The 24,828-nt window shown below is 48.8% G+C and overlaps 1 protein-coding gene across 1 annotated transcript in view; it reads right to left on the reverse strand.

The window, feature by feature from the left end:
- Window positions 1–24,828, reverse strand: part of FRAS1 (Fraser extracellular matrix complex subunit 1) — a 102,136-nt gene that overhangs the window by 53,312 nt on the left and 23,996 nt on the right. The window contains exons 3-17 of the mRNA XM_074542107.1: window positions 22,490–22,597; window positions 21,115–21,207; window positions 19,824–19,983; window positions 19,235–19,368; window positions 16,700–16,783; window positions 16,001–16,102; window positions 15,715–15,906; window positions 12,429–12,518; window positions 11,317–11,464; window positions 9,427–9,570; window positions 9,027–9,161; window positions 4,217–4,360; window positions 2,809–2,949; window positions 2,257–2,397; window positions 1,331–1,504 (exon numbers count right to left, since the gene is read on the reverse strand). Of these exons, the coding sequence (XP_074398208.1) occupies window positions 1,331–1,504; window positions 2,257–2,397; window positions 2,809–2,949; window positions 4,217–4,360; window positions 9,027–9,161; window positions 9,427–9,570; window positions 11,317–11,464; window positions 12,429–12,518; window positions 15,715–15,906; window positions 16,001–16,102; window positions 16,700–16,783; window positions 19,235–19,368; window positions 19,824–19,983; window positions 21,115–21,207; window positions 22,490–22,597 (1,990 nt within the window). The remainder of the gene's footprint in view (window positions 1–1,330; window positions 1,505–2,256; window positions 2,398–2,808; window positions 2,950–4,216; window positions 4,361–9,026; window positions 9,162–9,426; window positions 9,571–11,316; window positions 11,465–12,428; window positions 12,519–15,714; window positions 15,907–16,000; window positions 16,103–16,699; window positions 16,784–19,234; window positions 19,369–19,823; window positions 19,984–21,114; window positions 21,208–22,489; window positions 22,598–24,828) is intronic.

Consider the following 24,828-nt stretch of genomic DNA (forward strand, 5'->3'; position numbering starts at 1 on the left):
AACGACACAGGGCTGGACAGAGCAAATTAATGAAATAAAGTAATTTATACAACTACACAGGGCTGGACAGAGGAAATTAAATGAAGTAATTTATACAATTGCACTTAGCTGGCAGCCAGGGAGATCTTTAGGGTTCCCTTCCAACCCAGGCCATTCTATGACTCTGCAAAACCAGCATTTTGCCCTATGTATATGTATATGATTATGTATTATGTATATATATATATATAAGTATATGAACATACTTCTGTTCTGCACAATGTTGTGAGTTTGCTTTTCAAAGCACTATAAACCAAAAAACCTGGATTTTAAATTATGTCCACTTTTACAGATAGTTTTTTCCTAACAGGAAGAAATAGTCACCTGTAGAGTTGTTACTATTGTTATTACTACCACTTTACTTCAGTCACTATCTCTCTGACTGGTGGGATACCACACATATCCCCAGTGTACATCCCATCACCCCCTTTTCCAAAGTCCAGCCTTCATGGAAAAGCTTCCTAGTTGGTATTTCAGGAGAGTGGCTGAAATGGCAGTTGTGCTGCAGGGCATGTAGCAGAAGAGCTCCCTCAAAAGAAAAGACTGCTGTGGGATGTCTTGACCTGCTCCAAGGGCTGAGAAGGAGAAAGCTCAGTCTTTTTTGAAAAGGATTTGAGGGTTGATCCTGCTTCAAAGTAAGTCAGTGCTAAAAATCACATACTCAGCTTCAATGGAAAGGAGCTGAGCTGTGCCGGCTTGAACACAGGCATTCAAAAAGAAAGTACCTGAGTCCTTTAGTCAGGAGACTTATGTAGATTACATTTTCCCTCAAAAGCACTAGGATGTGTCGTTTTGAAAGTTACAGAGGTTAAACAATCACGGCAGTCACGAGGCAAGCACAGGGCTGTGTCGCAGACATTTCTTCATAGAAATCCTTTCTTTGGGATTTCTCCTTCTTCTGGGAAGCAAAGGGCCCCAGAAGAAGAATGTAAACAATTGTTATCAGCTGTTGTGAAATGTAGCAGGTGTCCCTGTGATTGGCTCATCTTCCTTGTGTACCATTAAAGGCCAATCACAGGAGCAGCTCAGGGACAGATTCCCTGGGCAAAGAACTTTGTTATTCATTCTTTCTATTCTATTCTTGGCATAGCTGCTCTCTGCAACTTCTCTTCTTATTCTTTTTAGTATAGTTATAATGTATTATATATCTTATATCAATAAATCAGCCTTCTGATCAAGAAACAAGATTCTCTCACCACAGTGACCGTCTAAAGTCGCTGTAATAGGGCTGTACAAATCAAATGCTCCCCCGTAACACCCAAACCCCAGGGCTCCGACCAGCCCCTCTCACCTCTGCAGACTCCCGCGCTGTCCACGTGGAAATGGGGTGGGCAGAGGGGCAGGCACAGGCCACGGAGAGCCCCTTCCCCAGGCGGGTGAGGCTGCAGGACATCCTGGGGCGCCCGGCACTGCAGGCACTGCGCGGGGCCCGGGCCGGCGCAGGAGCGGCACGACGGGTGGCAGCCTGGGCACAGGGACAGAGCCATCAGAGCCACCCTGGGAGCAGGGCATGGGCAGCTGCCCAGAGACCCGACAGACAAGGCTCCTGCTCTCTACAGCACGGCAGGATGTGAGAAAAACGCTCTGACACTGCGCCCCCCCACCTCCAGGGAGCAGCTCTTTTCCTGAGCAAAGCTGGGGAACAAATAATAAACTGCAGCCCTGGGCCACAGACTGCCAATTCTCCTTTAATTTCTGCAACTGCAACAGTGAGCTCAGTCTCATTAGGAGGGGCAGCAAGAAATGACAGGAGAAAAGCCCTTCGTGTGAAGGGCTCACACCAAACAGAAATTCACCTTTCCAATTTTCGCTTTTCCCACTAGTGCAGAGATGACCTCAGTCTTTGCAAATCTGCCAGATGTGTGTGGAATTTCATATCACAAATATGTGGAATTTCATACTAGGTATATGTGGAATTTCATACCAGGTATACGTGGAATTTCACCCACCTCTTAAATCGTGTTGAAAAAAACCTGGGAGCAATGTACATTTATTTCAGCAATGTACACAGAGAAGGGGAAAAAAAAAGTCCCATAAATCACTAAATCCTGGGGGTGTGAAATCAGAAAGTATGTGGGAAAATTCACTTTTTTTCAAAGCAGAAAACAATCAGCAGGAAAGGCAGGAATCAAGCATTGACTGGCTCAGCACAGGATACAGGAAAAACAAAACTTGGTTTACAGCAGCTGGGGAACTTACCCCAGGTGCAGAGCTTACCCTTGCAGATGTTGTGATCCTGGTAAAAGCCCTCTCCACAGCTTTCCAGGCACTGGCCCTGGCGCAGGGCCAGAGGGAAGGAGCAGGAGGTGCAGTGAGTGGCCAGAGGTCCCTGGCACGTGGAGCATGAAGCGTGACAGGCTGACAGAGAAACAGAGCACACGGAGCTGAAACATCCCATTCCCACTCCTTCAGAGCGCTGCTGCTGCTGGCTACAGCCTTCTCCAGCTGCAGAAAACCCCCAGCTGGAGTCAGACTCAGCTAGGTGAACTAATGAGAGCACAAGTGCCCATGTATTAATAAGCACTACCAGTAATTACTCTCGCTCACACCATGTTTTGAATGTGTACCTCAGCATGTTTGGCAAGCAAGAGAGGTTATTTGAGACAATCCATCGCAAGCGAACCAAAGAAAACAACCAAAACCAGTCAAATTCCTGTCCCCACTCCCATTTCTGTGCTCTCAAAATTCCTTCCCCACGACTGAGGAAGAGCAGGCAACACAAGGGGGGTGCCCTGAGAGCTTAGGACAGGGCAGAAATGCCCCTCTTACCTGTGCACCTTGCAGTGCTGCTGGGGAAATGTCCGTGTGGGCACTGGGGGAGGCACTGCCCCTGGTGCAGCAGCTTCCCTGCGGCACAGCTGGCACAGCTGCCTGCCTCTGCAGAGCACCTCTCACAGAACTGGCCGCAAGCTGCCACGAGGAGAACAACAGCAACGCCATCAGCCTCTCCCCATGGATGGAAAGCACCCCATGCATTTGCACAAGCAGCAGTTACCAGATTGTTCAGGAAGGGAGGGGGGAGAAAAGGTGATTTAAAAAAATGGTAATTTCCCCCCTCCACCTTCTCTTCAAAGTGGGAAAATGCAGCTGAACTCCAGCATGATAATTTTTCTCATCAATTCATGTGCTCCATATTGTCCTAGGCAATCAGCTCTGAAGTGATCTGACCCGCTGTCCATGGAACTCTGGCTTTCCTAAGGCAATATGCTGCTGGAGTTTTAGAAGAGTCATGCATTTTACTTAACCAATTTCTGTTTCTTTTCACTAGACAAAGCAGCTCTCCAGCTGGGTATCAAAATGCATGGTTTTTGGTAGAAGGTGAAAGGTCTGACTCTCAGAGGCTTCAAGGAACAACTGTGGGGTTTTGAGAAACCACTGGCAATAAGAACCAAACCTAAGCTAAATTTCCTTTTCAGCCTAAATTATTTTCAGCTGTAAGATTTCAAGCCTGCACACTTAAAACATGGGTGAATAAAGCTGCCTGGTACAAACGCTGACCAAAATGAAGGGGAATCTTGAGAATAAGCACAAACAGCAACAATTTTGCCACCACGTTCCAGCTTTTAAGCTCTCTCTGTCGAGCTGTAGCCCAGACACACCTGTGTGAGCCACACACCTGAAGCCCAACAAGCCCTGACTACCATGGACAGTCCTCCCAAGCAGCTGGAGGTGGCTGCCAACAGCAATCCAGACTGGACTGGAATCCATGTGGCAAATGCCAGGGTCCTTATCTGAGATCTTTTTTCTCCCTTTCAGGATCTGTTTGACTTATGTCTTTTAATCCCCTCTAGCCACGTCTTCTCCCTTTTTCCCAGCAAACCTTCCCATCTCCCAAGGCACATCTGCTGTGCAGGTATTAGTTACTGTGATGCTGAATTATAATTAAATTTACAGAAAGCTGCTGGCAAAGGCCATTTTTCTTTCCACAGACAAATGGATTTGTCAAGCCCTCAGAAAGAGCCCAGCTTTTCAGCAAGGAAAAACCGCTCAAACCTTCCAGCATCTGATTAGTGTAAATGAATTAATAATCTCACAAACAAACAGCAGCTTCCCTCACCCCCCATGAATGCTCAGGGTGCAGCTGGCTTGTCAGACATGAATAAAGCCCCAGCTGCTGCACAGCACAATGAAATACTGATTGCTGCCTGCGCAGAGCACTCCTCCCACAGGTACTCACCAGTGCACACACCATCCTTGGGGAAGAAGCCCTGGGCACAGGCGGCCAGGCAGAGCCCAGCCTGCAGCACGTGGGACGGGTCCCGGCAGGACAGGCAGTGGCTCTCGGCAGCTCCCCAGCACGAGGAGCAGGACTCGTGGCAGGCTGCAGGGCAGAGAAGCGCAGCCTTAGCCAACAGCCCCCTCCCAGCAGCTCCTGCAGCCCCGGGCCTGCGCCACTGCCCTTCCTCTCTGTGCTCAGCCTTCCACTGCCACACAAGATGGAAAATAACCAGCACAACCCACTGCTGCCCTCAGGCTGGAATCTTTCATCCAAGCCGTCCCAGCAGATAACTCCCCGCCGCGTTTTGTACGTTTTGGAATATGGCAGCAGCACAGAGCAGTGTCCCCACCCCAGCTGCTCTGCAGCTGTTCCCAGCCCAGGAGGAGTGCTGGAACCCTCTAAAGTCCCTGGAGCACAAAGGGAAATAGGAAGAGATCCCATCAGAGGCTCCTCAAAACTCAGGTGCTCGGGGTGGCTGCTGACAGTAACCCAGCTCCAGGCACAAGCACAGAATTGTGCTGCAGGGCTGCAGTCAAGGTTTGGCAGAAAGCAAAACAAGCCAGCCTGCTTCTAGAAACAGCTCCTGCTGTCCTTCCAGGTGCAGAAGGAACTGACTTATGAGGAAACCTCACGTGCTCAGCCTGAGTAATTCCTGGGGAAAATATGGGACACAGACTCCTATCAAATCCTGCGCTACCAGTGTTGCAGGAACAGTGCAAATTACAATTCTTGAAGCTGTTAAGGTTGTTTGTTTTTGTTTTCCTCAATTACACCCAAATATGTTCCAACGCTTGTGCTCCCAGTCTGTGGCAGGTGGGAGAAAAGGGAATTTTTTGATGTTTGTCCTGCCAACACTGCCCTGAAGTTGCAGCCCCCCAAGAAAAACTCATGTGTGAGCAGCATCAGTGCAATGCAGGGAGGCGCAGGCACAGCAGCAGCTCATCCACAGCACTGAGAGCACATTATACACGAGTCCTGTGGCACAGAGGGGCACAGCATGCCATCCCAGGGCATTTCCCTGCTGCCCTAGGCAGGGGAGAGCTGTCAGCTCCATCTCCCACAGAGGGAACTGACCACCTGGGGCTAGAACAGGGAGTGTTCAGGCAGCACGGCACGGGACATTTGAGCTCATGCCCTTGGTCCTTGGGCATTCTGGATGCTCCTTCTCCACACTTCCAGCCTGGTTTATTTTCCCTTTCCTTGTCCTGATTAGCTGCTTGCTCTCGTCCTTCTCACCCTCCTGCATCTTCTTTCCCTCCACCTCCTTCCTGATCTTTCCAGAATGCTGTGGCTCCTCTGGTTCCCGAGCACCCCAATGTGAGGGGTGTCTCAAAAGGACCCTGGGCATCCTGTACTGGACCCTGTAGGATCCTCCTCTCACAATCCCAACACACAAACACCAACCATCCCATCCCAAGGCAAAGCTTGAGCACAGCTCCTGCTCCAGTCGATAATTTCCCTTGCTGATACAAAACCTGCACCTCATTCCAGCTTGGATGATTTCTCAAAGTTGACTGCAGAGTATGAGTTCATGCTGTAAATTTCTAAGCAGTGAAACGTCCTCACTTCACCTTCCAGACCTGTATTGCTCCTCTCTGAGCTCACTCTAACTTTCAACATGTTTTTTAAAGAGTGGGTGCCAGGACTTGGATCTTTTAATTGCAGACTTCCCACTGCACAGCCGGGACCCCTGCCTGTTAGCCTGCCTCAGTATGTCAGCACATCTGAACATTCACAGCCATTTGCAAAGCTCTCAATTCCTCCCTAGATGTGCTGCTCCTTTCTAGGAGACACTTTTCCCTACTGTGTTTTCAAACAGCTCCCAGTTGGCTCCTGCTGGCCCTTGGCAAAGCCCTGTGAGGGGGTGAGGCCCTGGCACAGGCTGCCCAGAGAAGCTGCAGCTGCCCCATCCCTGGAAGTGTTTAAGGCCAGGTTGGATGGAGCTCTGAACAACCTGGGATAGAGATAAGTGTCCACAGCAGAGGAGCTGGAACACAATAATCTTTACAGTCTCTTCCAGCCCCAACCATTCTGCGGCTCCCTGATTCTGTGATTCCACACCCTGACTCCAGAATCGCTGGCTCCCTCAGCACTGGATCCCTGCCAGGCTCAGCAGCTGCTCCTCACCCAAGCAGCCAGGCACCAGCTCCACAGAAAGAACAGGGGGAAATGGAAGCATTCCGTGAGCCACTGTCAGCTCAAACATCTTTGCCTGCAGCAACCAAGCGGCTGTGTGAAAATAAATCAACACAAGTGACTGCGCAGCCAGGAAGCTGATTCCATCCCCCTGGCTGTTTCCAGCTGGGATTTGTAGGGGCCTCTTTTGGAGCTCACCAAACTTCTGCCAACACCCGAAACCCTCCCAGGTGTGCCCACAGCAGGAGGGCAATGCCAGTGGCATTCCAGTGAGAACACAGAAGGCACTGCTGGGCTTTGGGGTGCCACGGATCTGTGCCACCTCTGCCCTGCACTCCTCCCTGGGAGCTGGGCAAGCTCAGCTGGCTGTGCTGGATCCTGGAGCATCCCCCAGAGCCCAGGGACAGCAGGGAAATGCAACATGTAGGCAGCAGGAACCCAAGTGCCCTGCTCCAGAGCGAGCAGGGTCTGTTAGTGTCAAGTTACACACTTCAACATTGGCATTTTGGGAGATGAAAGCAGGAACACTCCGGTTCTGCCTGGGCTTTTGAATAATCCTGAAAACATAAATAATTAAGTAAGGAAAATGCAGTGAGAGCATTGAACACTGTGAGTCCTTTGAGCCCCTCCATTCTACCATGCTGATATAGTTTATTTTTGCTTCCCTTTGCTTTGCCTTTGGTAAGGGAGTTCTGTTTCTGCCAAGGGAGAGCCCACCGCTCTCTCTGCCTGACACAAACTCAACCATGAACTTTAAATCCACTGCTACATAACTGAACTTATTACCTTTTATTCTCAACTCTACTTTCTCTTAATGGTTTTAATTCTTCACAAAAGCAAGTGGAGGGATGGGGGCAGGAAACAACCCCAGTGTAGGATTCAAATAGGGCAGAGATCAAACAACTGTAATCAAAAATTCAAAAGAGACTCAATTAAACCAGCTGTTATAAAACATGAACAAAAGGAAAGGCTAATTCACTGTGTTTTTCCACAATGCAGACAGCAGTGTTCCAACAAGAGGCTAGAGCAAGAAACCTGGTGTTAAGTCTCTTTCAAGTCCAGAGCAAATTCCTCAAGAGGGAGTTTACTGGAGCTACAGCAATTAACACAGTCTAGTTCATCCTTTCTGTGCTTTTGGAACATGCTTATTGTAGATGTTAAAACCATTATGAGGAAAATCTTTTGGAGCAGTCTGAGGCCCGTCTCGACAATCTGATTAGAGATTTGCAGCAATAAAGAGGATACAAGGAAAAGAGTGAATGGCCATGGATTACGGACAGCATCTGAAACTTAAGACTTTCTCCACTGGTTTGACTTTATGCAGAAAATGCAGCCATGCAGAACTAAAGCAAATTGGTTCAATTCCCTTGAGGAAAGAGGAACAAATTTTCCCAGCAACATTCAGCCACAAGCATGCGTGACTGCAGATTTGGATGGAGTGTACAATCAGTAATCTACCAACCAGCAATAAAATGAAACATTAGCCTTTCCCTACCCCTTCAGCAGTACACGGGCACTGCCAATTAAACCACCACCAGCAGGTGGAAAGGAAATGACAAAATAAAACCAAATGAAGGAGAAGATTATTTGATACTTAAGCCTACAAATTCTTTTGGACTGGGTCTCTCCTGTCTGTTTATACACCCACAGTGGTGCCCTGGGCTGTAGTGGCTGCTGGAGGACAGAGGTTTTTCAGACCTTCACAACCTGAAACAAGCAGTCAGCTCTTCAAGGGAAGCCACTTCAGAAAAGGAAGCTGGACTTACCCTCTAAAGTGCTTTGCCCTGAAATGGGCCAGAAGCCCTCAGCCTGTATTTAATTCTGAGCAGGAGGGTTAGCTCCAAGGAAATTGAAGTGATGGCTCAGAAGTTAAGCATTTGCTCCACCCCTCTGCTGAATCAGAACTGCAGGAATAATTAGAAGCCTTCTAAAAAGGCCAACATCAAGATGAGAAAAGTGTTAATTTTAGAGAAAACAATTAAACTGCCATGATGAAAAAGCAGCTGCTTTACAGTTTGGGAAGAGTTTAAAGTATTTCAAAGGAGCCGGGGAAGCTCATAAAAGCACTGTCACAGTCCCATCAAAGAGAAAGCTAACTTTCCAATCTTACTCTCAGTCTTTCCAACTGCTAAGAAAAATGATTTAGACAGCGCTCAGTGTTTTATAGAATTACCAATTTACCTTGTAAGAATGCTTCCTGAGAGCAGCGAGCTCAGTGCACTTCCAGGAACAGCACATGGTATGGACTGAGTGAACAGCAAAACCAAGCAGGAAACTTCCCCAGACAGTATTTCCTGAGTTCTATCAATCCCCCACCCCTGCAGGCAATTTTCTATACACATCAAAATACCATATCCTGAGCTCTTACAGGCAGTCTGCACTGAAGTCAAAGAATCACACAACAGAACCGATCCACTGAGGAATTGTCACAAATATTTCCCCAAGCAGCGACCAACGTTACCCCGCATGGCTTGGTTTCTCTGTTCACTCACTCCTTCCTTTACTCAAGGGTGAACATTAACACCTATGTCAACAGCAGATGCCTCAACAGAGAGGGTTCCCATAGCCCAGGTCAAGTTTTGCTGCTGCTTTGCCATCCCAGAGGGCTGCAGCCCCTTGTCCTCGGAGGTACCTGTGCAGAGGAGCTGCTCCTGGACGTAGCCCTCCCCACAGGAGGGCACACACTGCCCGTCCTTCAGCAGCAGGGGTGCCTGGCATGAGGAGCACTCAAATCCATTGCTGCAGGCTGAGCAGGTTTCGTTGCAGGCTGCCAGGAGAAAGGAAAGAGAGAACGAAAATCAATCCCAAATTCCTGATGCAGAAGGACCCCCCCCACCCCGGTCTGACAAAATGAGATTATTTTGCCTCATTTTAGCTCAAGAGTTCAAGAATTTGCTTCTGCTTCCATCTGAAACCTCCCAAAGTCTCATGGATGCAGCACAGCGCGTGCCTGGATGCTTTCCCAAGCTGTTCAGGACGAGCCCGTGGGATCCCCCAGCCCAAAGCACAGCATGCAGCAGAGCAGAACTCACCCAGGCAGGCGCCCCCGTGCTGGTAGAAGCCCCCTGCACACATCTCCACGCAGCGCCCGTCCTGCAGCAGCTTCCTGGGGTCCCGGCAGGAGTCACAGCGATCAGAGGCCTGGGAGCAGCTCACACAGTCTGCATGGCACTCACCTGGCACAGGGGCAACACACAGAGCAGTGTTGGCAGCCAGGAAGGAGCAAACAAAGCAACTCTCAAACCCAAGTGAAATTCACGGCTTGTTTCCCTGGGTGGTGCAAGGCGTGCTAGCTTTGGAGTGGGTTTTTATACACTAGATTATTTCAAAGGGGCTAAATGTTTTATTGCCCTATTCAGTATGTGATGAGACATTATAGAGACTCAGATTTTCTGGGCAGCTGATTAAAGGGATATTCACTGTCCACATGGTTTCTCAGCAGTGAAAATTGTAAGTCACCAGGAATCAATGGCCCGAAGCAACCTGAATTTGAGACTCCTAAAGCCAAACCCTGCAGTAAGTCATGGCTCTGTGTCCGTGCCAGGTCACAGCACAGCTGGCAGACTGCTGCCCCTACACAAAAACCTTGATGCCCCAGCACCACAGAAGGATCTCCTGGCCACACGTAAGTGGAGAGATTCAGAACAGAACAATTTTTCTCCAGCTACTCAAAAGCCCCTCTGCTCCCAGCCAAGTGTTCTCAGCGAGGCTCCAAGCCAAAGGTTCTCAGTGAGAGGGAATATTTGCTGGTTTTAACATAAATACAGCAGTGCCCAGGGCTTTTTGCTTTCTCTTGGCTGAAAAGGAGTGGCTTCTCTCTGCCCTCTTCCTTCCAGCACATCTCTGAGAAGCAGCAATCAATTTTTGCTGGCTTTATGGAAGCAGATGCAGCAGGGGCTGGTGTTCTGGGCTCACAGATCAAACTGCTGCAGGCTGCACTTTGCATTTGTTTCTCATCCCCCACCACTGCAAGACAGAAGAAACACAGAGGGAAAAGAGTAGGTTTGGATGAGGGAAACTGTCAGTTACCTTTCAGGACACAAAAATGCAGGCTTGGCTCTGCATGTCCAATACCACGACTCCAAAGCCTAGGTTTTCCAAAATGCTACCACGATGGAAGCTAAATGACCACTTTTTCAAGGATAACCAGCAGACAGAGGCAATTCTTGATAAGGAGAAGGGAGAGGTGCTGAGAATACTGTATCATCTATCTCTTCCTCAGCAGCCTGTGCAGATGCTGGTCTCAAAAATCCAGGACAATTCCATCAGAACTTTCTAAAGCCTGTTCCCTTCACTTTTCTGTCTCTAGTGCTTTGCATTTCCATTAGCATGCAGCAAATAACAAGCTTTAAAACAAGAAGATGGCAAATGTGCCCGGGCACTCCAGCACAATTAAACTGTGAAGCTATTTTCTTTTTTACTGAGATAAAGCATTAACTGGAGCACCCTGATAAAACCAAAGTTATGTGACTGCAACAAGAAGAGCTACCAAAAAGAACGAGCAACCCACAGCTAAAGCCTCCCAACCATGAAATGTAAATCCAAGGGAATGACAATATCCTGGAGAAAAAGGAATTTATAGGCAAAATTATCATATAGGCCAAGGCTAGGCTAGTCTTTCCAAACAATTATTAACTGGCAGCCAGTCAGCCTCGGGTGAGCTTGTGGCATTAACAGTGTGTGCACAGTCTTTCTTCCCACTCCCAAGGAAAAATCAGGAGCCCATAAACTCCAAAACTCACGCTGGGATTCAAGAAAGGAGCAGTGGAAGAAAAAAGACAAAACACTCAGGGGAAGTCACTGGGAGCCTCAAACTTATCTGAGAGCTAAACCGTAGCGCTGCAGAGCAGGGGCTGGATGGGAGCGGCGCCGGGGGCAGGAAGGAGGGCGGCAGGGCTCCAGAGGCAGGCAGCGCTCCGTACCTGGCTGGCAGCGGGGGCAGCAGCGTCCCTTGGCGTGCTGGGGCCGGCTGCCCGGCGGGCAGGGCGGGCAGGAGCGCTGGAAGCAGGTCACGGCCGCGTCCCGGCACTCGCACTCGCGGCACGGCCCCTCGGCCCAGCGCTGCGCGGCCTGTGGGGGAGAGAGAGAGAGCGCGCCCTCACAAGGCCGCCCGCGCCGGGCCGGCGGAGAGCGGCACGGAAAGGAGACAGCAGGCCATGCAAACGCCCACCAAGACAGCAGGCCATGCAAACGCCCACCAAGCTTTTCTGCCACGGCCAACTGGGGAAAAACACCTCAGTGTTTTACCCCGCCTGGGGCACAGAGAGCGCGCCCTCACAAGGCCGCCCGCGCCGGGCCGGCGGAGAGCGGCACGGAAAGGAGACAGCAGGCAATGCAAACGCCCACCAAGCTTTTCTGCCACGACCAACTGGGGAAAAACCCACACCTCAGTGTTTTACCCCGCCTGGGGCAGAGAAAGGGATCTGAGCAAAGAAACGCTCAGCGTCTAAAAAAATAGCCCGGCGCAACATTACATTTCCCATTTCCCACTTTTGTTGGCAAGGAGCAGCTATCAGCTCCGGCCCTCATCAGTGAGGGCAATGAAAAGTCCACTACTGGAATATTTAAACTTAATATTTAAATCAATGTTCCCTCTTTTCTCTTTAACTGCAGAGGGAAGTTCCTTGAAAATATTAATAATGGGCTCCTGCTGCAGTAAAGATTATAATCAGTGGGATACATTGGCAGAAAGCTACAGACTGCCCCAGCTCGGTAGCTTCTGCTTGATAGGATTAAAATCAACTATCATTATGAAATGTGCAGGAAACCTCTGAGTAGGAATATTAAATATTAAAGGAAAATGATTGATTGAGCGGCACAGAGGAGACCAAGGAAAACTGAAATTCTGCAGCAGATGCACACAAGTGTTTCTGCAAACTGCAAAAGCAATCTGCAGACTATATTTATGGATTATTTTGCTACCACACTTGCAAATAATATCCTTCGTAGAACCAGAGGGGGAGGGCCAGCCCCTCCAGACCTTTGTGAGCAGAACTCACTAGTCCCTGCTGCAATCCTGTACAAGGGTACTCACAGCTTTGGTATGCCCTTTGTAAACACAGTCACTACGGCTGGAGATACATTCAGGACAGCACTTCCCCTCTAAGTGAATTAATTCTTCACCCTGTGAAGAAGAGAAAGGTTGCAGCAATTCCAACGGAATCAACACCGCCAAAACCACTGTGGAATGCCGAGGCAGAACAGCTCTTGCCCTGGAATGCAATCTCCAATATCTAATTTCACCTTATCTTCTCCCTATCCCACTTCTTCACCTCTGTAGGCAGAGGTTGGAAAACATGCTTGGCCAATATTGCAGCAGCAGAATAAACCCCAGGAAAGGCCTCGGAATTCAGCGCTAAGGCCATTACCTCATGCCCAAATCCCACAGAGAAATACTCCCCCTTTCTCCCATGGATCACTGGGATTTCACCAGGCCAACCTCAGGACTCCAACGCATAGAGGCTTACCTTCCTTTTCAATGTTCTACTTTTACTTCCCCAAGAGAATTTCAAAGCACATGCTCTATTTATCCCAGATGGAAAAAGCCTGTTCTTTGTCACAACTGTACAGCTCCGCAGATTCCACTTAAATAACTTCAGTTTGAAGATAAGAATTTAGCAGCAGGAGAAAGGAATAAAGTGCCCCAATTCACTACGACTCTTTGTGCCCAAGTGGAAGCTGAATATTTAGAAAAGAGAGAGATTTCTTTTTCCTGGGGAACCAGGACATAGCTCACAAGAAACAGCTTTGGTTTCCAGGATTACCAGTAAGTTTTTCTGATTTATGCCAGCGGGGTGTTTGTTCCAGGATCATTTTCCCTGTGCCACACTGGCACACTCAGCCTTTGTGCGGGACACAGACGGGGCAGCAGCAGCACTGGTCATTGCCAGGGTCACCAAGGAAGAACACCTAAGCCAGGCCACACTCTGGCCTCCCTGGTGCATTCCTGAGCAGGGAAACAGAGGAGGAACCACCTGGCTCGCAGTCTCCGAGGACCACACACAGCCCAAATCTCTCCCTGCTGCTTCTATACATCGCTGCTCTTCAATTACTCCAAAATGCCTTTGGCAGGGTTTGGATCTCATGTCACTGCTGTGTACTGTAAACTCTGCCATCCCCACCCACATCCATAAACAGAGGCTATAGGAAAACTGGGAGCAGCTATCCATGGAACACAGCTTGCCTAGCCCCAGAAAAATGCAGCTGTGCTGCTCTGCCAAGGCTCAGAAAAGGGAGAGGCTGTGGGAGATAACTTGTGGCTTTGCTGCAGAGAGATTGATCGTATTCCAGGTGGAGAACATGCTCACAGCCTGCTGAAAATGGCTTTTTGAGGATTAGGTCAGAATCCCCATGGACACTTTGCTGGGCGAGTTTGTTTGAAAGGGTTTGGAGCTGAACCTCTTGCAGCTCCTATCTGTGGCCTCATTACACTTCCAGTAGGAGGATGTGACCAGGAAATTAATAGTGCCTTGTGAGAAGAGAAATCAAGAGCTCCTGGCTTCACACTGGCTCTGGTTTATTGAGGCAGGTGCCTGAGTAAACAGATCTGCAACTTTAGAAGGAAAATACAAAGGAGAAAGAAAACATGGCATTGCTTTCTGAGCAAACATTTTCCTGTAATGAATTAATGCACACACCTTGCACTACTGAGGCACACCAGGACTGAACACGACTTGAGGGGTTTTGAACCTGCACATTAACATCTCCAGCTGTTGTTCTGCAAGACACCCCTGGCTTTTCCGAACAGTGGATTTTTTTCTGTCAGTACCCAAGATGTGAGCATGAATATTAACTAATCCTCCCCACTGAGCCATGACAGCAGGCCATCATCATTAGTGTAAATGATCCAATTTACAGCCAGGAGCACGCAGGCAGCTCGCTCAGACAGCTGCAAGTGCACGAGATTTTATGGCAACCATGACTTTTCATCCAGCAAAATCTCTCTGAGCAGTTTCAGCTCCCGTGATCAGCAGCAGCACCACGCCAGGGGTGACTTTGGGTCCCACACTCAGGGCATTTTGGCTCTTTCAAAGGCACAGCCACAGGTGAACATCCACTTTTATGCCTTGATGTGCCCTTTTGTGTCCCATTTGGGAGCCCACGTGTGGGTTTTTACTCCTCTGAACACTCATTAAAACAAGCTAATCCAGTGAAACCGTTGTGCTGGGTTTTGGCTGGACCTCAGACACACCACAAGGGTGCTGCTGCTGCTGCTCAAGAGTTAGCACACACGGGCAGGGTCACCAGAAAAGCATCACCACTGAGGCAGAAAACCCAGGAGGCCACAATTCTTTCCCTTTTCCTCACTGACACTGGGGAGCAGTAGGCATAAAACGGGTAAGAACCCACCAATTGAAACAGATCACAGAAACACTGAAAGGTTTGGGCTGGAAGAGACAAATGGCCTTGGACACTTAGGAATGGGGCAGGCACAGCTTCTGTGGGCAGCCTGTGCCAGGGCCTCAGCACCCTCACAGGAAGGATTTGTTCCCAATATCCAATTTAAACCGGCTTTCTGCCAGTGTGAAGCCATGGCCTCTTATTGTGTCACTCCAGACCCTTGCAAAAAGTCTCTCCGTGTTTCTTGGAGCCCCTCAGGTGCTGGAAACTGCAATGAGGTCACCCCAAAGTGTTCCCTTCTCCAGGATGACCAATCCCAATCCTCTCAGCCTGTGCAGTGACAGACAACACAGAAGTCTTATCCCACTACAAAAATAGCCAATTCAAAGCATGTGGGGGAAGCATTCAACCCTATCTAATGCATTTTGCACATCCACTGCAGAGCAAATACAACATAACCTGGCAGGGAGGGTATTAGTTTTGGAGTAAACAGCACTGGGAATAAAACACCTTGCCAGTCTCACTTCCACGCTGAGAGTGACATGGAAAAAATGAAGAAAAGTAGAACACTGACTTCCATATCCAGCTACCTTCCTGAAGACCACTTCAGCACGCAGAATGAGGATAAAAGGAACATTTCTTAGGCTTTTAACCATCTCTGACCTGCACATTTTCCCCATGTTCAGCTCCTGGTAAGTCCAGTGATCACCACTGAATCCCCTGTGTGTCTGACCCTCCACTACAGCAGGCAGACACAGCATGGGAGGGAATCCAAGTTAAATTAACTGCATTTGCTTCACAGTGGAAGCCCACTGTGCAAACTTGCATGGGAAATTCCAGGTTTGCTCTCCTCTGTGAAATATTTTTGAGGGGATTGCACAAAACAAGGGCTGGTTCTTCAAGTGCCTCAAGTTGAGAAACAAGAAGAAGGGAGGGGAAAAAAATAAGATCCCAAATCTCGAGAAGAAGGCCTTTCTCACCTTGGCACACTCCACTTTGGCACACTCAGCTCCCTGGCAGGTGACCTCCCCCTCCTGGCACATGCAGAAGTCACAGAGGGTGCTGTTCCACATCTCCCCGTGGTACCTGATGGTGCCCCCATCCGAGCAGCTCCCTTTGGAAGACACGCACTCCTCGCAGCACTTCCCAGGGCGCTGCACCTTGCTCTGCCCCTGGAAGCAGCAGCCAGCAGTGAGCAGGGCTCCCGAGGCCCCTGGCACAGCACAAGTGCAGCTGGGCTCTCAGGGGTGGGTGATTTTCCAGTACCTCCTCGCAGGTGACAGAGCCACAGGTCTCCCTCAGGCACCTGGCTTCCCCTCTCTGACACACACACGTAGTGCAGGCATTTTTTTGCCACTGCTCCCCGTGCTGTTGGAAAAGAACATGGATAGAGCTGTTAAACACTCTTGGAAAACAACCAAATTCCTTCCAGAAACCTGAGCTGCTTATGGAATATGATGGCTCCTTCTGCGTGTCTGTATCAGATAATAAACTTTCCCTACAAAATGCTGATTTCTACATGCTCAGCAAACAGGAAGGAGAGGGGCTGAGGTCTAGATCACACTGTGGATGTGTATTGCTCATTAATTGCAAGCTAGTGGCTTTGGGGAGGCCTAAACTACTATTATTAGCCAAAAAGAATCATTGACAGAAAATCCCACATACATTAAATAATGCACTCAATTAATCCCAGATGACACAATGAAAGCTATAAATACTTTGACCACCAGTGCTTTCTGCGTTCCTCCTTCAAAACGAATGTGGAAAGAAAGTGCCTCATCTGCTTTGGCCAGCAAATTCTTATCAAGTCCTGATTTCTTTCAGCTCTCCTGCCTTGCCAGGAGGGAAAAAAGCAGTGTTTGTAGTAAGCTATCAGCGCTGGCACAAAGTCAGAGGCTGGGGAGAAGGGAAAGAGAGATGTGCCAAAAATTGGGAGTGGTTTTGGTGTGGTTTGTCACAAGTCACCTGGAACGTTCTTCCCGACACCGAGCAGGGCTTGGGGACACATTCTGGGCAGCATTTCCCAGGAGGCAGAACCATGACTTCCTCCTAAGCAGAAGGCAGAGACAAGGAAAAGAAAGCATGAACATCAGTGCTTGGAATTCCAGGCATTTAGCGTCCATGGGATAACCCTCTGCCACTCAGGGCTTCCTTCTGGCCCCACAGGAGCAGAGTAAAAGGCTTTAAAGATGTTTTCTCCACCTCATTTTCTGTGCTTATTTAGATGGCAGCTGAGGTGTGAATAGATGGAGAGATGCAGATAAATTCATACACATGACATAAAGTGTTTACATTCAGGTATATAGAGGAAAAAAATAATTATACAGCTTGCAGGGAAGCACAATAAGGCAGGAGATGGATGAGAGAAGTTTTTTTCTGGAATTGCCACATTTTGAGGTTTTGAAGGTGTGATTTACACTCACCACCTCTCAGGCATCTGCACTGTTTTAGTTAAATCCATCCAGACTGTCTGTGCAGATGTTAAATTATGCTTAAGACTGGATTTTTCCAATTTCAATTTTTTTTATGATAGATTTAAATCATGTTGGAAAATGCTGGCACTTCACACCAATATTAATTTTCCTGTGTGCCTCAACTCCAACCATCCAAAACCTGGCTAATTCCATTGCTCCCAGTCCATGTACATCCTACAGCTGGGAACAGCACTGCTCATCAGTCAAACCCTGAGCTCCCAAAGAAACAGTGGAAGACTTTGCACAAAAGTTACCAAGCAAAATCTCCCAGCTGAGTTAAAGGACTTTTTTTGTGTATTTTGGTGGCATGCAACTGGAATTTTTGGCATTCTTCTCCCTCAGCTCCTAGGGAAGAGCAAAGTTATCAGAAAGATGGAAGATGAGAGTTTAATCCTGGGAGAATTTTTGTCTTGGCTTTTGTGGAGTGGAGAACAAAGGAAGGGACAGAGATAAAGGCCCATGCAAGAAAAGCTTTGGTTTGGCTGAGATCAGAACAGGTTCTTTGCACACCCTGCTAATGTCCCTTCCAGTGGGACCTGTCCTTGGTAGGAGATGCCTGGAACACCATCAGAACTGGCTTTCTGCTGCATTAACTTGGATGCTGCCACCCAATTACTCTCAAATACATCCCAGCAACAACCCAGTCCCTCCTGATTCCATAAATTAGGTCCTGATGATTAGCTGATTAAACATTAGTGCAATGGCTCAGCAGGTAACGCCTGCCCACTTGGAGTGGGAGAGGAGGGATCTAAAGCAGGCAAAAATTCCTTTTAATGCACACTACTTTGTAAATGAATACTAATAGAATATCTCAGGACAAAGCAAAACACAATTAACACACACACACATACACACACACTAACAGGTGGGGTTTCATCTATCAAAAAAAAAAAGAAAAAAAAAGTGTTAATTGTCCAAACATCTGTCCAGTAACGGAAAGCTGGGAATGCATCAACAGAGAAAAAGGTTTGTGAGTACTGCTTTTGATTTTCTCAGTGAAGAGTTCTCATTCAGGGAGCTCCTGGATTCATCACTGGATATATCAAAAATACCTGGAAAATGGCAGTCCCTAAATCATAAAGTCAAGGTCAGAGACAAGGATTTCCAGGGAAGCAGCCCCAGGCATGCTGCTGCAAAGGAGTGCACCAAGGGGCCCAAAACCAGGGCACCATGGGCCCCATGGAAAAGATCCAAAGAGCACAGTCACACCCTCCAACACAACAACAAGAATTCCAAAATCTGAGTGATTTGCCCTGAGTCCGGAGTGCTGTGAACAGTTTGCTGCCTTTCCTAACCCTGTGTTAATGCTGTGTAGAGTCTGTAGGGTTTTGGCTGCATAAATGCTAAAAACTCATCACTTGTCCACAGCAAAGACCTTGGAGACAGCAGTGTCCCACCTCTCCTAACTGGACTAAAACCACGAGCTTGCCTAACTCCTCTTCCCAGTTTTGTTGTTTTCTAAACACAAACGGACAGAAGGAGCACTGCTCTGAGACTTTTCTTTCAGCTCAAGTTGCCTTGTATTTCTGAAGGCAAAAGGGGAATTTCACCCACAGCTGACTACTCTCAAATGCACTTCTAGAGTTCTTGTACAAAAAAAAAAAAAGTAACAAAATCTGCAGATCAAGCTTTCCAGCTGCAAACCAAACATTGAAAATTTGTAAAGTTAAACCCCATTATAAATCCTGTGTTTTCATTCCTTCACCCAACAGAAATAAAAACATTTCCTGATTAACTCCAGATCAATTTTTTTAAACAAAAAGTAGTTTCTTTATACATAATTTTTGCCTAATTAACCAGCAAAGGGATGATAAAAATGAAACTATAGGAAAGAAGGTATTAGGGAGCAGATACAGAGGCTTCACCGTCACTCCACACCATTTCTGCAGGGCAAATATCTCTTTCCCAAACCACCCAATGTCGCCCAGGAGCTTCGCCTGCTGGTTTGCTCCCCAGCACGAGAAATGCAGGCTGCCCGCAGGAAGGGAGGGCTGAGGAGCGTTCCCAGAGGGCTGGAGGGGCTGACCTGGCTGCAGAGCAGAGGCTGGCAGGCAGCTGTGGAGCACTGAGCTGCACCGTCCCTGCAGACACACCTGGAGCACCGGCCCAGGCTCCAGCCCTCGCCATCCCGGAACACGCGGCCATCAAAGGAGCAAGGCTCTAAGAGACAGGAAAACAAGGACCCGTAGTTAAAACACAGCTCCTGTGCATCTCAGAATCCCAAACTGCCAAAGCAGGTTAAGAGGGTAACAATTCCTCCAGTTTCCCAGGGCCTTGTGAGTTAAGAGCTCTGGATGCATCACTCCCCCTGGGACTCTACAAGGAAAGGCACCCAACAGCTGCGGAAGCATTTCTGGAACGTGCAGTCCAAGTGCACAGGGAATACCTGAGGTTTCTTTCCCCGTTTTAATCTCCAAAATGAGGACAACATTAGGCACATCTGCTCCCTGCTCAAAGCTTGCCCCCACCTCTTGGCCCATGAGTGAAGCCATTAAAAATGTAAAGATTTTTAATCAGCAGGAGAGAAAGGGAGTTTCTCACAGTGCGTCCCCAACAAAACCGCACAAAACCAGATGTGGGGCTAAAAGGAGGTTCTGAGCTCAGACAGTACTCACCACCAGGGCCCACGCATGTGGGGCAGCAGGAGCCCTGGGCAGTGTCCTGCAGCTGCCCCGGGGCACAGGCGAGGGCTGGGCAGCTCCTGGGGCTGCAGGTCACCTTCCCGTGGGCGCAGGAGCAGCGCACACACGCCGAGCTGGCCCACTGCGTGCCGTGCTGCACAACAACACAACACAACACAACAACACAACCAAGGGCACAGTGAGAGCTGGAAATGAGCCCTGTCCCCCTGCAAGCTCCTCCTCTCTCCAGGATGAGGCTGGGCACTGATAAAAAGTGGCTTTCTGACCACGTGGCAGCAGGATTGGGATGTGAAATGCAATTGAGGTACGAATACATCCATATCTTCTTTGTGGGGATGCCTGCCCAAGGAACAGGCTCAAAAAGAGCCAAAAGACAAAAGCTGCAGCAGGAGAACAGCACAGGAAAATGCAGAAATAGCACAAGAAGAAATGTAATGTATTATGATAAAACATAGTGCCACCAAATGACAGGCACAAAGAAACACGAGAAGAGGATGGGTATGCTACCCCTCCTGTTCCAGATTTTGTTTAGCTTGTACCAGCTTCATGCTGGCCATGCCTCATGCTGGAACAGAGGGTTTCAACACCCATCTCAGGTGTGGAGAGCACAGCCCTGCAAATATGTCTGGGCATTTCAGCATATTTCTTGAGTTTGGACCTGACTTGCTTCTTGCGAAACAGAAAAGTCTGTAAGAGACCACACATAGGACTTGAGTTTGCTGTTAAGTCATTTTTCTACATTTGCCAGTTGTTTGACATGATTCATCAACTACTACCCGTGAATCTTGATTTTTTTCCTCATCTCCAGACACTTATTCTGATTGTTTTGGCCTTTCAGCCGCCCTGGGTGAAACCACATCCCAGAACCTGCTCTGTGAATAATTCAGGATTACAGAACACAGAACCGAGGTGGCAGAGCAGCAATCAATCTCTGGCAGCATAGGTGGCTGCTGAGAGGAAAGCTTCTCTGAGCACAGCTAATATGTCAAGCTCTCTGTGCTTTGCTCCCCCTCTGATATTACTGCACTGCCTCGGCCAAGCACAGAAACAGCACAGGGAAGGAATCAGTGGGGAAATGTCTCCCATTAAGCCACGCAGGACACACAGCTGCTGGCCAAACTCCTGCTAAATTCCGCTCTCTGGCAGGGACAGGACACAAATGCAGAGGTGCATCGTTGCCCTGCAGAGCAGCCTCCAGGGCTGCAGCAAACAGGGAGCCCACAGAGGTGAGGAGGGTCCCAGCTGCGGCAGGCAGGGCACTCACGCCGTGGCTCCGTCCCTCGTGCTGGCAGGATCCCTCGGCTCGGGAGGCGCACTGCGGGCAGCACTGCTTGGAGGCTATTTGCAGCACTTCTCCCTGCAAAGAGACAGCATTCCAATGAGCAGCTGGCATCAAACGGGCACTCTGAAAGGAAAGGGAAGCCATGAGGCCTGGCTGGACCTGGTGCTCTCAGCTCAGAAACGAGAGGTTTCAGGTGAAATACAGAATGTTGGCTTTCTGAGAGGTGGCACAGCACTTTGTGTGTTTGACATTGTGCCCTCAAAACAACAGCAGAATTTACACCCCCAGGAGTACAGGTGGGAATTCTGCAGCTGGACCAGTTTTCAAAGAATGAAAAACAAAACTCAAGGTTTTTCACTAAAAGGCCACTGAGAAACATGGGACAGATGTTGCTGAAACAAGATCAGCCATATTTGCATAAATCTCATAATGAGTAGATAAGAAATAAACCATAGAGAAAGACAATTTCTTGACCTTGCTTTTCTGTTGGTGGTTTAGCCTTGAAGCATGAAAGGATTTTTTTCTTATGAGATCCTTGGTGATCCTTTTCAATGTTTAAATGACCAGATGTTTTTGGAACACTTAAACATTTTATCTTGGAGATTGCCCATGTCAGGGAGTCACACAGCTTCGCTTGACACTATAAACCTATTTCCCTTTATGAGCTTTAAAGTAGCTACCTTTTCATTTATCTGATTTTTATCATTTTATCTAGTGCACTCATTATTACATGTGCCATGACAGCACCTGATCTCCCTCCTCTTCAGCACAAAAATTCCTACTTGTTCAGTCTAGCTTTAATCAATACACAGCAACAATAATGGGGAAAACTAGTAAGAATCAAAATTATTTCCTCATTAGTGCTGTCATATTGGGAAACATTTTAACCTGCTTCACAAAGCCATATAATTATCCTGACAGCCTCTTTAAAACACTCTTTTTCACTGCTATTTGTGCACTCTACCCCAGCAATCCAGATGTTAATGCAAGGCCAATCCCATGGCCAATTAATGAAGACCCAGACAAAGACAAGCAGGAGACAAGGAAAGCTCAGCAACCATCACGAGGAAGAAGCAACTGGAGGACAGACAATCTCAGCTCTGTTGTTGCTCAGCAGAGTGGAAAGTGCCCATCTGCACCTTCCAGGGAGCCCCAGCCCCACCTCCAAAGGAAGGGGGGCTCATGCTGGGAGGCTGGAGCCCAGTCCAGGGGCTCCCTTTGGGATCCAGCTGCTCCAACACCCGGCCCTGCTGCAGCCAAGGGGACAAAGGCTTCCCCCACCAGGCGTTGTCACTGCAAGGAGGAGTGCGGGCACTCAGAGCCCTGGCTCTGGGCAGCACAGGCACTGAGCCCTTACCTTCTGGAAGTCGCACTGAGGGGCTCTGCAGACTGTAGGCTGGCAGGTGACAACGCCGCCCCGGCAGCGGCACTCCTGGCAGGAATCCGGCTTCCACGAGGTGTTGTTCTGCAAAGGGAGTTGGAAACCAGGCCCATGCAGCACGGGGCACGTCCTGTCCTGACAGCACAGCTCAAATAGCTCCACAGAGACGGACTGCACGGAGCCCCTCCCTCCCACACGCTTCTCGGGCCCTGTGTTGGCACCTGTCACTCAGCAGCTTCCAAAACGCAGCTGAAAGACGAGGCCATGCAGGGCCAATCATCGGCTCAACAGCAACACAATCCAACCTCCAAGGGCCCCAGGTGAGTACATCATCCCTGGAAAACTTCCCTGTGAGCAGGCTCGCACTGCCCACGCTGCAGGGTGATTGATCCCAGCTGGTGCTGAGGCAGCAGAGGTGGCTTTGCTCTACCTGGGCACTTGTATTCCCAAACACCACGGAGGAGACTGGCCATGCAGAGAGCCTGAAACATCTGGAAACAGCTGTCACCAGCACTCCATCAGCGCGCCCAGCTGGAACACCCACAGCTAATTCCCAAGGGTTTGCACCGGCCGTGCCTGGCCCCCTTCCACTCCCGCCCCGCTGAGGTCACGATCCCACGCTGCCTGCGCAAGAAAAGGGCAAGGGGAGGATCAGTTCTCAGCTGAAACACTGCCTGCAGCCAGACAATCCCTGTCCCTGTTGTATAGACAAACACTGGGCTAAACTGGCACCACACAGGATGTTCTCCTGGGCAGCATGGACAGCCCCTAGCCCAGTCATCCAGCCTCTTCCCTAAGGAGACCAGACCTTGCTGTTCATTTACACCGTGTAGTGATTTACCTCAATATACTCACAGTGCTAGGCAGGACTTAGGAAGGATGATTAACAGTTGACTGCCACGAGCACATTTACAGCTAACTACTAAAACTGTTAAGCATAATGATAAAACACTGAAATGTGCCTTAAAGGCCCATTAGGACGCTTAATGAGAGAAAAAATATCCTGAAAAAGCAGACCACTTGCTCAGGCACTTCAAGAACATCAATCTGCAAATAGTGGGGTGGCCAAAAATATTACCAAAAAAAACCTCCTTGGGTCTCTGCCCTGCTTTCCAAAAGCATTTCTCCCACACCAGTGGCAGTGCTGAGCTTAGAAGGTGCACAGCCCCTGGGCAAGGCAAAGAGGGATGGTAATTCCTGCCCAGGAACACAGCTGGCTCTCCCCTGGCGCACACAGGGCTGCAGAACAGAAAGCCTGACATCATCTCTGTCAGCAGATTGATGGTGCACTTAGGGAAGAAATGAAGGTTAAGCGATGTGTGTGCCAAGCTGGAGCTAACACGCACCCTGGAGTTAACTCATCCTGCTGGCTGCAGCAGAGCTCTGTGCTGGAAAGCTGGCAGGGAAGGCAGCCACAGGGTCACCAGGAGTGGGCAGGGAGGGGACACACTCAGTGCCCCATCCTCTGGATCTCCCAAACCTTCACCTCTGATCTCTCATGCTTAGTAAAACCTTTAAAAAAGGAAAATAATTTTCTCCATGGAATAATAACCAAAGGAACCTCATGGCACAATGTCAGCACAGAGCCACCCTTATTCACATTTTTAGACTTAAACGCTCACGTTTGTGGTAAGAAAACCCCTCTTTGCTCTTCCTCCTCCCCTGGTTTCTATCACAGCCCAAGCAGGCTGGCTCCTGTCTGTGGGCTCAAATCAGCTGCTTCTAAATTCCTTTTGCCAGGTAGAGGATCAAAACCAACAATTCCCTGCAGAGTTTTAAAGAATTCATTATCTAGTTAATAGTCAGGAAAGTACCACCTGATCTGTTGGGATATGAGAGTCTCCCAAGCAATTCACGGGTCCACTCAGTGTCCAGCTCTTTGGACAATTCAACATTTAGCTTAGGATTCCTGGCGGCAGACCTAAAGTGTCCAGTTTGGAAAGTCTGGCTGCCACCTGCCTGTCCTGTTGTGAGTTTGTTGGTGCTCACCCAGCAGGCACAAGGACACCTCAAAGCTCCCAGGCAATGCAGTTCCAAGCATAGAGCAAGACTTTGCAGTAGACACCCAAAGAACTGCTGGAAACCTGCCTGGCATCTTCTCCAAGGCTCTGCTCCTCGCTGGACAAATTATCTGCTGCAATCTAAGTGCTGGATTCCAATCCTGTTGAGAGTGTATTTCTATCAATGACAATTTCAGGGGCTTTTTCCTTACCAGTACTAATATAATTAACAGTATAAATAATGAAATACCATGCAGAGAGCGCTTTGAAGATGGAAAGGATTCCTTAAACACCAAGCAGCACCATTATAATTTA

This window comes from Zonotrichia albicollis, chromosome 5, assembly GCF_047830755.1.
Source record: "Zonotrichia albicollis isolate bZonAlb1 chromosome 5, bZonAlb1.hap1, whole genome shotgun sequence".
Lineage (NCBI taxonomy): Eukaryota > Metazoa > Chordata > Aves > Passeriformes > Passerellidae > Zonotrichia > Zonotrichia albicollis.